The 14337-nt window shown below is 40.6% G+C and overlaps 1 protein-coding gene across 1 annotated transcript in view; it reads left to right on the plus strand.

The window, feature by feature from the left end:
- Positions 1 to 5948: 5948 nt before the first annotated feature.
- The window catches only part of ARHGAP25 (Rho GTPase activating protein 25), an 87773-nt gene continuing 79384 nt past the window's right edge, over positions 5949 to 14337 (plus strand). The window contains exon 1 of the mRNA XM_063448638.1: positions 5949 to 6277. Within this exon, the coding sequence (XP_063304708.1) occupies positions 6217 to 6277 (61 nt within the window). The 5' untranslated portion in view covers positions 5949 to 6216. The remainder of the gene's footprint in view (positions 6278 to 14337) is intronic.

The raw sequence follows: 14337 nt of genomic DNA on the forward strand, positions 1-14337 counted from the left end.
TTTGCTAGTACACCACTAAGCTATTTTAATAACTTTGGGTGTATTCCATCCAGTCCCATTGACTTATTTGTCTTTACTTTTGACAGTTGAAATAAAACCTCTTCCTCTGTAAACTCAAATGTAATAAATAGCTCATTTGTCCTTTTTCCTAACTGAGGTCCCTTTCCTTCATTTTAATCTGTAAATACTGAACAAAAATATTAATTGAGGCAGTCAGGTAGACCTTTATCCTCTTCTACATACCTTCCTTCTTTTGTTTTTTAATCTAACTAATATTTGTTTTACTTTCCTTTTCTCATTTGTGTATCTAAATAATGTTTTGTCCCCTTTTTTTTTTTACTGACTGTGCTATTTTCTCTTCTATGTGTGATTTGGAAGCCCTTATAACTTGCTTAGCCTCTTTCTGCCTAATCTTATAGAGCATTCTGTCTTCCTCACTCTAGGTTTTTTATAATTACTAAATGCTAACTTTTTGTTTTTTACTATTTTGGCCACATCTGCGGAGTACCATAGTGGTTTCTTGAATTTTTTGCTTTTACTGACAAGCCTAATGCAATTTTGTTTTGCCTTCAGCGGTGCAACTTTTAAATAATCCAATTTCTCTTGGATTCCATTTAAATTGCTCCAATTTGATAATGACTCCTTTACACGTAATCTAATTTTAGAAAAGTCTGTTTTTTTAAAGTGTAAAACTTTTGTTTTTGTGTGGTGTGACTCAGTCACTGTTCTTATATTAAACCACACTGACTGATGATCACTGGATCCTAAACTTTCACCTACAGTAATATCTGATACCAAATCTCCATTTGTTAAAACTAAATCTAGTATGGCCTCCTTATGAGTTGGCTCCTCAACGACTTTTCTTAGAGACAATCCCAGTAGGGAGTTTAGAATATGTGTGCGCCTGGCACAAGTAGCTAATTTTGTTTTCCAATTCACATCAGGAAGATTAAAGTCACCCATGATGATAACTTCCCCCTTCACTGTCATTTTAGCTATTTCCTCAACTAGTTGATTATCTAACTCTCCTACACGAGTTACTGTGTGATTACCAAAGTCTATCATAACCCAAACGGACTCCATGTTCGCCTCACTAACTTTTATTAGGCTAGATTTTATGCTATCCATCACATACAGGGCCACCCCTCTCCCTTTCTTGCCTTCCCTGTCTTTTCTATATAAAGAGTACCCTGATATTGCTATGTCCTAGTCATTTTTCTCATTAAACCATGTCTCAGTAACAGCGACTAAATCTACATTATCAATTGCCATTATTGCCACAAGTTCATGGATATTATTCCCTAAACTGCAAGCATTTGTAGACATTACTCTAAGCTTATACTTTTTTAACACACTTGCTAAACGCACCTTCTGTCCTTGTTTTGGAGGGCAATTGGATTCATGTTTTATCACCCTTTTGCCCCCCCCCCCCCCCCCACTTTAAATACGTCCTAGCAAAACCTCTGAACTGCTCACTGAGAACATTTGTTCCCTTTTGAGAAAGATGCAAACCATCTTTTTTGTACAGTTTATTTCTATTCCAAACAGAGCTACCATGAGAATGAGGCGAGGTGAATAATTTAAATCAAACAAATCTTAAATTTTTAGTCCTCCTGAATACCTCAGATTACCTCCAGTTTATCTCCAGAATATCTCCAACCACACACTTAGAAGCAACACTCTCCAGAATATCTCCAACCACACACTTAGAAGCAACACTCTCCAGAATATCTCCAACCACACACTTAGAAGCAGCACTCTCCAGAATATCTCCAACCACACACTTAGAAGCAACACTCTCCAAAATATCTCCAACCACACACTTAGAAGCAGCACTTAGATGAAGCAACCAAGCTATATTAGCCAAGCTAATAACAACAACCCTTATATAACTCCTAAAATCACCACCCTCTAGGAATGTTTAACACCTGGGTAGGCTTATACTTATTTGCAAACAATAGCTAATTAACTAGCAATCAATAGTAAGTATTTAGCTAATCAAATCAAATGCCTTACCAAATTACCAACAGGGAATCAAACCTGGTACAATCAGTAACCTTTTCCTACAGATGAATCTTACCTGTAACAGTAAAAAAAATAAAACTCTTAGCAAACTCTTGACAGTTGAAGCTTCTGTAAAACTCTCCAGAATATCTCCAACCACACACTTAGAAGCAGCACTTAGATGAAGCAACCAACCTATGCTGATGACAACAACCCTTATATAACTCCTAAAATCACTACCAACTAGGAATGTTTTACACCTGGGTAGGCCTATGCTTATTTGCAAACAATAGCTACAATGCCACGATGAATGTTCAAATCAATGGTCCTCATAGAGGTGCATCGGGGATGAGGTGTGCATGTCCTGCAAACAGGGCTACATAGGTGAAGATGCATTTTGCCCCCTTTCTTCCCCACCCCAAAAAAATGCATCTTCACCTGTGTGTCCCTTAATCCCCTGTCTTGAATTTCTTACCCCTTTTATGTTTCCTGTCCTCTCTCGTGAATGTCTCTTGCTTCACTCAGCTTCTTCTGTGTGTAAATGTGTCTGTTTTGTCTGTGTGTTGTGTGTGTCTGTCATGGTCCTCTGAGTGTGTCAGTGCCCTATGTTTGTGTGTCAGTGTTCGTGTCCTGTGTGTGTAAATGTGTGTGTCGTTCATTATGTATGCTACTATGTGTGTCAGTGTCCTCTGTGTATAAATGTGACTGTGTTGGCGTGTGTCAGTATTTGCTCAGTGTAACTATTAAGTGTTTATATTTTCATTTTGTGACTTTTATACTTCAGATTAATAGTCCATACACTTCTCCTTATATACTCAATATTCATATTATGTTGTTATTGTTCTTCAATATGGTATTAACTTAAATATCAGTGTCTACATGTCTCATTTAGAATTGAAATAACGGGAGAGGGGAGACCCTGCTGCGACTGTGCATCGTTGGTGGTATAGCAGGAGTGCTCAGGCAAGAAGGAAACTTAGCTCTTTCCCATTCTTGCCCGGCACCCATGGTGGCAGATCCTCTGCCCCTCCTGCAGGCAGCCAAAGGAACTGCAGGAGAGCCTGCGGAGATGACATCAATGTCATAAACAGCGTCTTGTAACACCAGCAGCCTGGAATTACAGGAGAATAATTAAGTGACTGGGAGAGGTCACACAAAAATATAAGCAAGCAAAGGGAAGTAAGTGGCGGATGGAGGGAAAAATATGAAAACAATTGTGTGAGGCAGGGGGCAGAACAGCAGAACAGGAAATGGAAGGGTGGAGAGAAGAGACAAACAAGTGAGGTGAAGTGGTAAAGAAGAGGGGAGCAAGTGAGGGGTTGGGAATAAAGAGAAGGGGTACACACGAGGGAAGAGGGGAACAAGAAGAGGGATACAAGTGAAGGTTGGGGGGAAAGGACTGGTATATGTGAGAAAAGGGGAAAGGAGGAAAAGAGAAGGGATACAAGTGAGGGAAGTGGGAATGGGAAGAGGGGAACAATTGGAGAAAGAGATGGCTATGGGGAGAGGGGCATAATTAGGAAAAAGGTGGTAGAGAAAGATAAACAGGGTCAGATAAGAATTGGAAACAAGATACACAAACACACCCACACACACACTAAATACCCACATATGTACACTAAAACTCCACACAAGCTACTGTGTGCACACTGGCACTCCATAAAAACACAACACTAAATTTATACACTAGCACTCTACACAAATATACCCGTCAATCACAAGCAGTCACTAACACTTCATTTAAATAAACTCCTACATGCACGTTGCTATTCAGCCACATACTCCAAACCACTCCCATTCCCTTTCAACCTAGTCATAGTCCCAACTCATCTTCCAGACGTACCCACTCACCCTGTCACATTCATTCACTTAGCCACATAACTTCCAAATGTCCGAATAGCTGAATTGCTGAATTGCCGAAGTTCCGAAATTGCTGAATTTCTGAAGTGTCGAAGTGCCGAAGTTCCGAATTGCCAGGTCCCAAAGTTCCGAATTTGCTGAATTTCCGAAGTGTCGAAGTGCCGAATTTCCGAAGTGTCAAAGTGCTGAAGTTCCGAAGTGCAAAAGTTCCGAAGTTGCCGAAGTTCCGAAGTGTCAAAAGCTGCTACTTTTAAATATGTTATAATAAAATCTACAGATTTTAACCTTCTACTAAAACGTGAGTGCTGGTCATACCTTGGATGTTGATATATATATATATATATATATAGGAAACATGGGGGGATGGTTGCACTCACCTAAACATGCTTAAATGGGGTGCTGCTATATATAATTGTGAAAAAAAATTAAAATAATTTTTAGTTTATTTATTTTTAATTAATTATTATTACATTTTTATAATAATATATATATAAAACAGTTATTATATATTATATATATATATATATATATACGTGTGTAATTTTACTCTAAGTGTATTTTTATATTAATATATGTATATATTAATATAAAAATACACTTAGTATGATCATATATATATATATATATTTAATTTATTAACTTTATTTTAATTTTAAAAAAATAATAAATTCAACTTTTTTTTTTTACTTTTTCACCAGCAGTGGGACTGCCTGTCAGTTCAGGCAGTCCCCCTGCTGGCAGCACTGTGAACACCTATTGTGGCCATGTGACCGCTCACATTTATATGGGGTCCTAAATTGCAGAGGGGGCACTGTCTGGGCTGAGCCTAGACAGTCCCCTTCAGAAGAAGACCGATCGCCGGCGGAGGAACTGCAACGATCGTTAAGTACATGGTGAGGGAGAGGGAGGGAGGGTAGGGGTTAATTTTTTTATTTAATTTTTTTTTCTTTTAAACATTTACTGAGTGCCTCAACCCCCACGTGTGGCAACCTGGAAGTGATCGCTCCAGGGTGAGCAATCACTCGGGTGCCCAGCAGTGTGGGGGGGGGGGGGGGGGGGGGGTATTCCACGATGCCTTGATATCGAGACATTGTGTGATACCCTTAGAGCTGCTGGAAGTGATCACAATCGTTTCCAGCGCTCATTTTGTCCGCAGACGTACAGGGTACGTCAGCGGTTGTTAACGGCTGTTTTTTGGCTGACGTACCCTGTACGTCTGCGGTCACTAAGGGGTTAAGCAAATATTCGCCTCCTGTCTAATACAATTTAGCTTATTCAGTCACTAAACTAGAACAATCCCTAATTCTGCCCCATCATATAACTTAAACATCTGATTTATATTATATATATTACAAAAATAGAAGAAAGATATTTCTTGTCCACCTCTGTTACCTGGTGGTTAACAAACTTGTCTCACCATAAGATCTAGGGGTTTTAGCCCTACAAGGTAGTAATCAAACAATTTAGATATGGTGAAACACCCCAATATTAAGATATACAATATAACTCTTATTGTAAACACTTAAAATGATCCAAAACAAGCATATATATATATATATATATATATATATAAAAACCCTCCCAATAAGCTGGAAGATTAAAAACACACCCTATATTTCCAGGAAATTAGTATAAGTTCAAAAAACTACCAGTTTAAAGGTTCACTCTGGCATAGTGATAGATGTACAATTCTACATAATTTTTTTTTAGATTTTATATCTTAATATTGGGGTGTTTCACCATATCTAGATTGTTTGATATTTTATATATATATATATATATATACATACAGCACCCGCATTGTTTGTTTGCATTTAAATTCTTCAGGGCAGACAGTTATAATAGCAGTTCTGATATATACTCCAACTTGTTCTGATCTTATCCCCTGATATTTGATATGAAGTGTTTGGTTCCGTTTCAATAGTTTGCTAAAATGCTGTGTGCATCTCACATAGGGGAACTGGCGTCACAGCTCCCCCCCATGAGTTTTTTTTTTCTCTTTTCTTTTCATTATTTTTTTTTTCATCGTGTACACTTATGAAATAAGCTCAACTTCCTCAAATGCACGCAATGTAGCTGTCAGACAGGAGTGTCAAGTTTGCTGTAAGCTGGTGCTCCCAGATGGAGAAATACAACCAATTATAAAGACTGACTGTCTGGCACTTCACCACTTTCTTGGCAAACTGAGGGGAACAGAATACGTTGAATTGGGGACTTTGAGCACCCAGACCATGTGAAGCAACAGGAAGAGAACAGGTTTATATATGAAGTCATCTACATGGTAATCTGGTGGCAAGGCAGCGCCTGAGAAAGACATTTTACAGAGACATCATTAGCAGATCATCCAACAAAATGTCACTGAAATTGCCGCGGGACTGGGATTTCATCCTGAAACCAGATTTGGGGAAAATAGGTACAGGAAACTGCATTTTACTTATTTACAAGTGGCTTACAGTATGGATTGGTGTGAAATCTTTATATGTACATATACAATGCTTATATGCAGGTATTACCATTGTACATGTTATGGCAGACTGGGTGAGGATGAATTGGGTGTACTACATTTCATGTCAGTTATCCCTTGGAGAATGAATGGACGTACTATTAATATTAGTTTTTTTTACATAACTATTTTAGTTATAATCAAAATGACGATGTATATAAATATACATGTTGCCTGAACAAACTTAGTGTTGGGGAAGTACTATTCATGATGCAGAGAGGTAGAAAGAGGATATAACAGAACCATGTATTATTGGAAAACAAGTGCTATTTGCGACAGCTGTGCCAAATTCTGCTTTTTCCCATCAGTGATAGGTAGGAGGCAGAGATGGGGGAGAGTGCTACACTGTCTGTCTACACAGCTTCTTTCCTAGCTAATCAGTATTGGGTGCTTAATTAATATAGCAGCAGCTTTACATAATGGCTGTGGATGATGAGTGTTACTCGTGTTTATTGTGTGTATGTATCTATCTGTCTGTCTGTCTGTCTGTCTGTCTATCCAAATCAATGTCTGAGAAGAGCACCTTTGTGTAGAACCTGGGCTCATCCTCCTATTGCTATGTTTCTTCTAAACGGAGTACCATTAGCAATCCACTTTTCCAAACTTTTACCCTAGTCTAAGGGCAACGACTAGCCACAATGGTAAACATTTCATATCATGTTCCACTAACCTACGACATTAAGACAGTATGTACTCTATGGAGTACATAGCGTACACAGTGTATTATTCATTAATTCTGTAGTGATATATTATATGCAGGACATACCTAACAAGCTAAAGTGTTGGTCAAACATTCATATTGCCTCAGAATAATAAAATCAAGCTATTCCTCCTAATAATGTAATAATAAGTATTGCAGTGCCACTTGTTGAAAACTATGAATTACTTTTGAACATTCTATACACTGTGTATTCACTAAACTGTGAATAAAGTTATTAAAAAATGCATATTAAAAGCCTTAAAAAGTCTCAAGCTTGGCTATTTTTCCACCTTATTTTTAATTTGCCCTAACATTTTCAATTACCTCGTCAATTCTCCACAATTCAAAGGTTAGTGAATGAACTCATTTTTATTTTATTTAAGATTGTGGTCTAGGCATCCAGACAGTCAGAAAAGTTTGAATGTGGCCTTGCTGATCTGCTACTGAGTTTATTGTAATCCTTTTTGTCCTAATAATTGACAAAGCATTCAACTATAAACATGGCAGAGAGTCGATTTGTTTTACAAACCCTTCTAGCAATAAAAAGGTTAACAATTTAAACGCTAATGTTGGCACCTTTTAAAATAGTAACACCGGCAGGTTACTTTACTTTAGTTCACTGCAAATTTCTGCCTGTGCAAATGAGAACAGGTCTGTACATCCTCCCCCTCACCACAAAAATTTGCATTTTTTGGTATCTATATTAAAACCTTCATTAAAACCTCAGACAGCACAGGATGTGAGAATATTGCATAATAACACGGAGGGAATTTATGTAAGCTCAATAGCAGAGAGAGAAAGAGACACCCAGGAAAGAGAAAGAGTTGTATGTCTGTGTGTATTAAATTTTTTCTGATCACAAAAATATTGTGTTAGTTAAATTTAGCAATTTTAAAAAAAATCTATTTACTTATCCCTATATTCAACAAATGAGTATTTGTTATGAGTGAAAAGTAGTTTCCTGTCAATCATTGTTACACTCTCTGTCCTTCACACCTGACAGTCAGCATAAAAGCATGCATAGAAGGGGACAAATGAAACATTTTTTGTTTCTCTTATTCATTTACAATATTTGCCCTTGTTTTGCCTGGTCTGAACTGTATTATGTTATTTGCTAAATCTTTAAGGGAACACTATAGGGTCAGGAATAGGAAGGTGTATTCTTAACCCTTTAGTGTTAAAACAAAGGAAAACTTACCTCTGCCCACACTCTGCCCAATTGGCTGAGAGCATGAAAACCGACAATCACAGCCAATCCAATGATTTCCCATAGGAAAGCATTGGGAAGCCAATGTGCACGCTTGGCAAAATGCCACACAGACCAATCAGCATCTTCTCATAGAGATGCATTAACTCAATGCATTTATATGGGGAAGGTTCAGCACCTCCATGCATAGCCGGGAGATGCACAACCAGGAAGCAACTCTAGTGGCTGTCTGAGTGACTGCCACTAGATGTGTCACTAGGCAGCAATGTAAACACTGCCATTATTCTGAAAAAGCAGTGTTTACATCAAAAAGCCTTCAGGGACTGACTATACTCACTAGAACAACTACATTAAGCAGTTGTGGTTCTGGTGACTACAATGCCTCTTTAATATACATTTAAACGAAAACAGAGAATCTTGTGAAGAAAAGGCTAACATCATTTATATGTGATTCTCAGTGTTATATTCAATGATGGAAATTTCAGAAATAGTGACAGCTCTCCTTTAGAATGGGATATGAACTGACCGTATTGTGTTTACTCTTCGTCAAAAATCTAGTAAGAGTTAATCTTTTTACCACCTGTAAAGGGTCAAATGAAACTTCCTCTGTGAAATTATTAATATGTATCGCTTCATTTCACATCTTTGGCAGCAGAACATCAACACATATAAAAAAGTGTCCTCTCAACACATATATCAGTTGGGCAATAGTGAGTCATCCCCCCTTTCTTTTATTTATTTTAGTCAGTGCTCTATATGACATTATAAATAGAGATTTACTCTTTTATTATTATTATTGTCCTGTACACTCTAAAATCTGATATTACCTACTAGTTAGTGCAGGATTAATGGCGTCATGGAGCTGGAAATTAGCGTGGACCTAACTATAAAATGAAAATTTGTATTTCAGATATATGTACTTGGAAGATCATGCAGCAGACATTGGGCATTAAACTCTTATATTAAAAAAAATAAAATTTGAATGTAAACTGGAACTTTGAATACATGAAATCCATCTTCAGTAGTATGCATACATGTCCATGTACAGTGTACATGAAACCTGCCCTATTGGCCACCACAATGAACCCATTATATGGGTCATGGGACAAGAGGTGGGCCTTCATATGTCCAATGGGGCTTGGGCACATTGAGACATCTGATTTTTTTTGTATCAGGATACATATCAGATGATGCTTAGCACACTACCAAAACCCTTACCTCTGAAGTCTCAAATGATCAAAATCTGTTAGGAAAAAAAACTTTCTACAGAAATCACCATTAAAGTCTATGGGAATTTTTGTAAATAAATAATTTGGAAAGTTTTTTCTAACAGCTATGAATCATCTTGAAAGCTTATCCAAAATTATTTAATCAGTTCCATGCTATGCCCCATATGCACAGAATCAACATCAGCCAGACTGAAAAATCTCATTCCCGGGCTGTCTAGTGACTCTCCCAGAGGTGGAGTTACACCTCTGGCAGCATAGTTCTTTAACTTTCTATATGCAGCATTTCGTAGTGAAACCTACACACGGGCTCCAAGCACATGACCACTTAAAATCACTGAAGTGGTCATGGGACATGGAGTAACCCCTTAATAATGATGCTTAAGCTTTAGCACACTAGCTATTATGAAGAATATTGCACATGATGCTCAGACAGTCTAATGGCAACCACCTCCTGACCGCTGCTCGCACCCGTACGGCCAACTCGCGCTTGCAGGACTTCTCACGGGCGGCTCCTCTCCTATGGAATAACTTGCCTACTGCCATCAGACTCTCCCCTAGTCTTCAATCATTTAAGAAGGGCCTTAAAACCCATCTCTTCAGGAAAGCGTATGGCCTCCCAGAGTAACCTCTACCTCACATACCTATCTCTTGCTCTCTCCTCCAGTTCTGCTTCACTCCTACTTGATATTTCCTATCCTAATGTCTCTAATACCTCACCTCCTATAGACTGTAAGCTCATTTGAGCAGGGTCCTCTTCAACCTATTGTTCCTGTAAGTTTTCTTGTAATTGTCCTATTTATTGTTACATCCCCCCTCTCAAAATATTGTAAAGCGCTACGGAATCTGTTGGCGCTATATAAATGGCAATAATAATAATAATAATAATAATAATATACAAGACTCCACAGGCTGCAGATATCATAGGACTAATATACCAAGGCAAAACAGGTGGTATTCTGGGTATTCTATTGGATGTAATATTGGTTTCTGTTGTGATTGCTGCTTATTAAGCACTTCTATTCTGTCCAGGAATAGCACCAGTTTCTGATAAATCTCCAATATCTTCTATTCTCTAAATGGCACTTCTGATGGAACAGTTAGAGCATTGTGATAAATTTATAGATAATGCTGATCCCTCAAAGTAAAGGAGGTTTAAATGGCTAGGGATTGTGGCAGTGAGAAAGATCAGCTTCCAGATAGTTTGATCCCTCAGTGCATTGCCGTTGCTGGTGGATTTCTTGCTACTGGTAGTTACTGATTGATAGACTTCTGCAAGGAAACCAAAGTCGGCTTGAAAGAACCATTTTCCCAAAAATAGAATTTTTTTTGGGACACCCGAATTTCAGCCATACGTGGTTCAGCACTGCAGAATTTCAGCACCGAAAAACTGATTCCAAAAATGGTCCAATATTACGTATAGGTTTTGTATTAGACTGTTAAGAACATTTTCCCCTCATTTGGTTCACAGATCAAGTATAGGAAAAGAGGAGTAGCAATAAAAAACAGTCTATATTTATATATTCTATATGCAGGGCCGGACTGGGAGAAAAATTCGGCCCGGGCATTTTTTTATCCCAGCGGCCCACTAAGAAGGGGGCGGGTCAGAGGAGGTGTGTTTTGTCATCACTAATGACAAGCACGCCCCCTCTCAAAGTGAGCATGTTGGTTCAATGCTCTTCCAGGGCAGACCATGCGCAGAGCTCTGCTGAAGAGCTCTAGCATGAGAAAAAAAAAACTGTATTTGTTCTGCACAGTGCAAGCAAATTTAATAACATGCTTGCACTGTGTTTCCTTGCAACTTGTCTCTGGTGTCTCTATAACTGGATACCAGGAGACAAAAATGCCAGGAAAGAGTATTGTGCATGTGTTTGGAGTCTGCTTGTGGTATTGCGTGTGTGTAGAGTGAGCTGATCGTGGTGTGGTATTGTGTAATAAGGTTAGTTTTAGACATGTTGTGCCTGTGGTGTAATGTGATGCATATGTGGCTAGGGGCTGTAGAGAATGTATGTAAAGGGGATGTAGCATGTGTGCAAACAGGCTATAGAGTGTGTGTATAAGTGATGTAGTGTTTGTAGAAAGTGTGTGTTTAGGGGTGTAGTATGTGTTTGCTTACAAGGAATCTAGTGTGTGTGTGTGTGTGTGTGTGTGTGTGTGTGTGTATAGGGGATTCAGAGTGTATATGTTAAGAGTGTAGTGTGTGTGTGTGTGTGTGTGTATGTGTATAGGAGTCTAGTGTGTGTTTGAAGGACCCAGAATGTGTAGGAGATCTAGTGAGTGTGTATTCAGAGTGTATATAGGGATCTAGTGTTTATATGTGTGTAGATGATCCAGAGTTGGGTAAGGGATCTAGTGTGTGTCTGGAATGTAATGTGTTTAGGGGTGCAGTATGTGTGAGGGGTGCTGTGTGTGTGTGTGTGTGTGTATGTATATATATGTGTGTGTTTGGAACTATTGTGTATGTGTGTGGTGCAGTGTGTTGGGGGGTTCTGTGTGTATGTGAGGGGTGCAGTATGTGTGCGTGATGGATGCTGTGTGTGAGGGGTGCTGTGTGTGAGGGTGCGGTAAGTGGTATGTGAGGGTGCGGTAAGTGGTGTGTGTGAGAATGCTGTGTGTGATGTGTGTAAGAATGTGGTGTGTGAGAGTGCTGTGTGTGACAGTGCTGTTTGTAATGTGTGTGAGAGTGCTGTGTATGATAGTGCTGTGTATGATGGGTGTGAGAGTGCTGAGTGTGATAGTGCTGTGTGTGAGAGTGCTGAGTGTGATGTGTGTAAGAGTACTGTGTACGATGTGTGTGAGAGTGCTGTGTGTGATGGGTTAGAGAGTGCTGTGTGTGAGAGTGCTGTGTATGATGTGTGTGAGAGTGATGTGTGGGAGAATGCTTTGTGTGATGGGTGTGAGAGTGCTGTGTGTGATGGGTTAGAGAGTGCTGTGTGTGAGAGTGCTGTGTGTGAGAATGCTGTGTGTGATAGTTGTGAGAGTGCTGTGTGTTATGTGGGTGAGAGTGCTGAGTGAGTGCTGAGTGTGATGGGTGTGAGTGCTGAGTGTGATGGGTGTGAGTGCTGAGTGTGATGGGTGTGAGTGCTGTGTGTGATGGGTGTGAGAGTGCTGTGTGTGATGGGTGTGAGAGTGCTGTGTGTGATGGGTGTGAGAGTGCTGAGTGTGATAGTGCTGTGTGTGAGAGTGCTGAATGTGCGAGTGCTGAGTGTGATGTGGGTGAGAGTGCTGAGTGTGATGGGTGTGTGAGTGCTGAGTGTGATGGGTGTGAGAGTGCTGAGTGTGATGGGTGTGAGAGTGCTGAGTGTGATGGGTGTGAGAGTGCTGTGTGTTATGTGGGTGAGAGTGCTGAGTGTAAGAGTGCTGAGTGTGATGGGTGTGAGTGCTGAGTGTGATGGGTGTGAGTGCTGTGTGCGAGAGTGCTGTGTGTGATGGGTGTGAGAGTGCTGTGTGTGATGGGTGTGAGAGTGCTGTGTGTGATGGGTGTGAGAGTGCTGTGTGTGATGGGTGTGAGAGTGCTGTGTGTGATGGGTGTGAGAGTGCTGTGTATGCTGTGGGTGAGAGTGCTGTGGGTGAGAGTGCTGTGGGTGAGAGTGCTGGGGGTGAGAGTGCTGGGGGTGAGAGTGCTGGGGGTGATGGGTGTGAGAGTGCTGGGTGTGAGAGTGCTGAGTGTGATGGGTGTGAGTGCTGAGTGTGATGGGTGTGAGAGTGCTGAGTGTGATGGGTGTGAGAGTGCTCAGTGTGATGGGTGTGAGAGATGGGTGTGAGAGTGCTGAGTGTGATGGGTGTGAGTGATGTATAAATGTTAGAATGGATTTTGTGTGTAGGGGGGGTAAACAAATAAAATAACAGGCATTATGTCCCCCCCTCCCTTCTTACCTTTAGCCTGGGAGGGGGGGACTGGTTCCTGGGACTGGGAGGCAGAGTGGCAGTGTTCCCTGGTGGTCCTCGTGGTGAGTGAACTCTAGCCTGCGGGCTAGAGCTCACTCTCGCGAGATCCGGTCGTTGCCATGGCAACGCTCCGGATCTCGCGAGAGGAACCCGGCAGAGCTGCAAGTTAGAGCTCCGCCGGGTCCTCTCTCCGGGCAGGCTGTCTCCCTCCCTCTCTGCCCGCCGGCGGCCGCATTGGATAGCATGTGGGCCGGTGAGGGAGATCTTTGATCTCCCCACCGGCCCGACATGGAATACAGCGGGGCCGGCGCTCGGATAGTGCCGGCCCTGCATAAACCGGCAGGGGAAGTCCATCGCGGCCCGGTGTGCCCGATGGCCAGTCCGGGCCTGTCTATATGTATTTAAAAATATAAATATCGATTTATTTATTTTTTATTGCTCCTCTTTTTTCTCTCTTTTGGTCATTTGCCATTTGCCACTGGGCATTGGAGAGGACTTATTGCTAGCCTCCTGCCCTGCGACTATGGCCCTGCAGTTCAAACCTGTTATTTTCCCTGCCGAAAGGTTTATTTTTGCCTTTCTGCGGACTGTTAAAGCCATGCTACCCCAGATGGCTATGCCATGGAGGACAGCCGTATACTGAAAGACTGTATGAAAGACTTTGGCTCCATGGCGATTGAACTGTATGTATTTTTATGTCTTTTATTGTCCTTTGTCTGCCATGTGGCTAATGGAGTTTTGCCTCTGTCCTTGGAGATAATTGGATTACTTCTCAATTATCTCCAGGATAGAAGACTCTGAAACTGGTTTGGGCCGGAAAGCCATGCTGGCAGTGGGTTTTTAAAAATACTTTTACTAACTTTTTAACCCCTGGTCTGATTTGTGCCATGTTTTAATATGTTGTTCCCCTCAATGGATTGATTATGAAAATGTATGTTTTATGTTTGTG

This window comes from Pelobates fuscus, chromosome 3 (assembly GCF_036172605.1).
Source record: "Pelobates fuscus isolate aPelFus1 chromosome 3, aPelFus1.pri, whole genome shotgun sequence".
In the NCBI taxonomy this organism is placed as follows: Eukaryota; Metazoa; Chordata; class Amphibia; order Anura; family Pelobatidae; genus Pelobates; species Pelobates fuscus.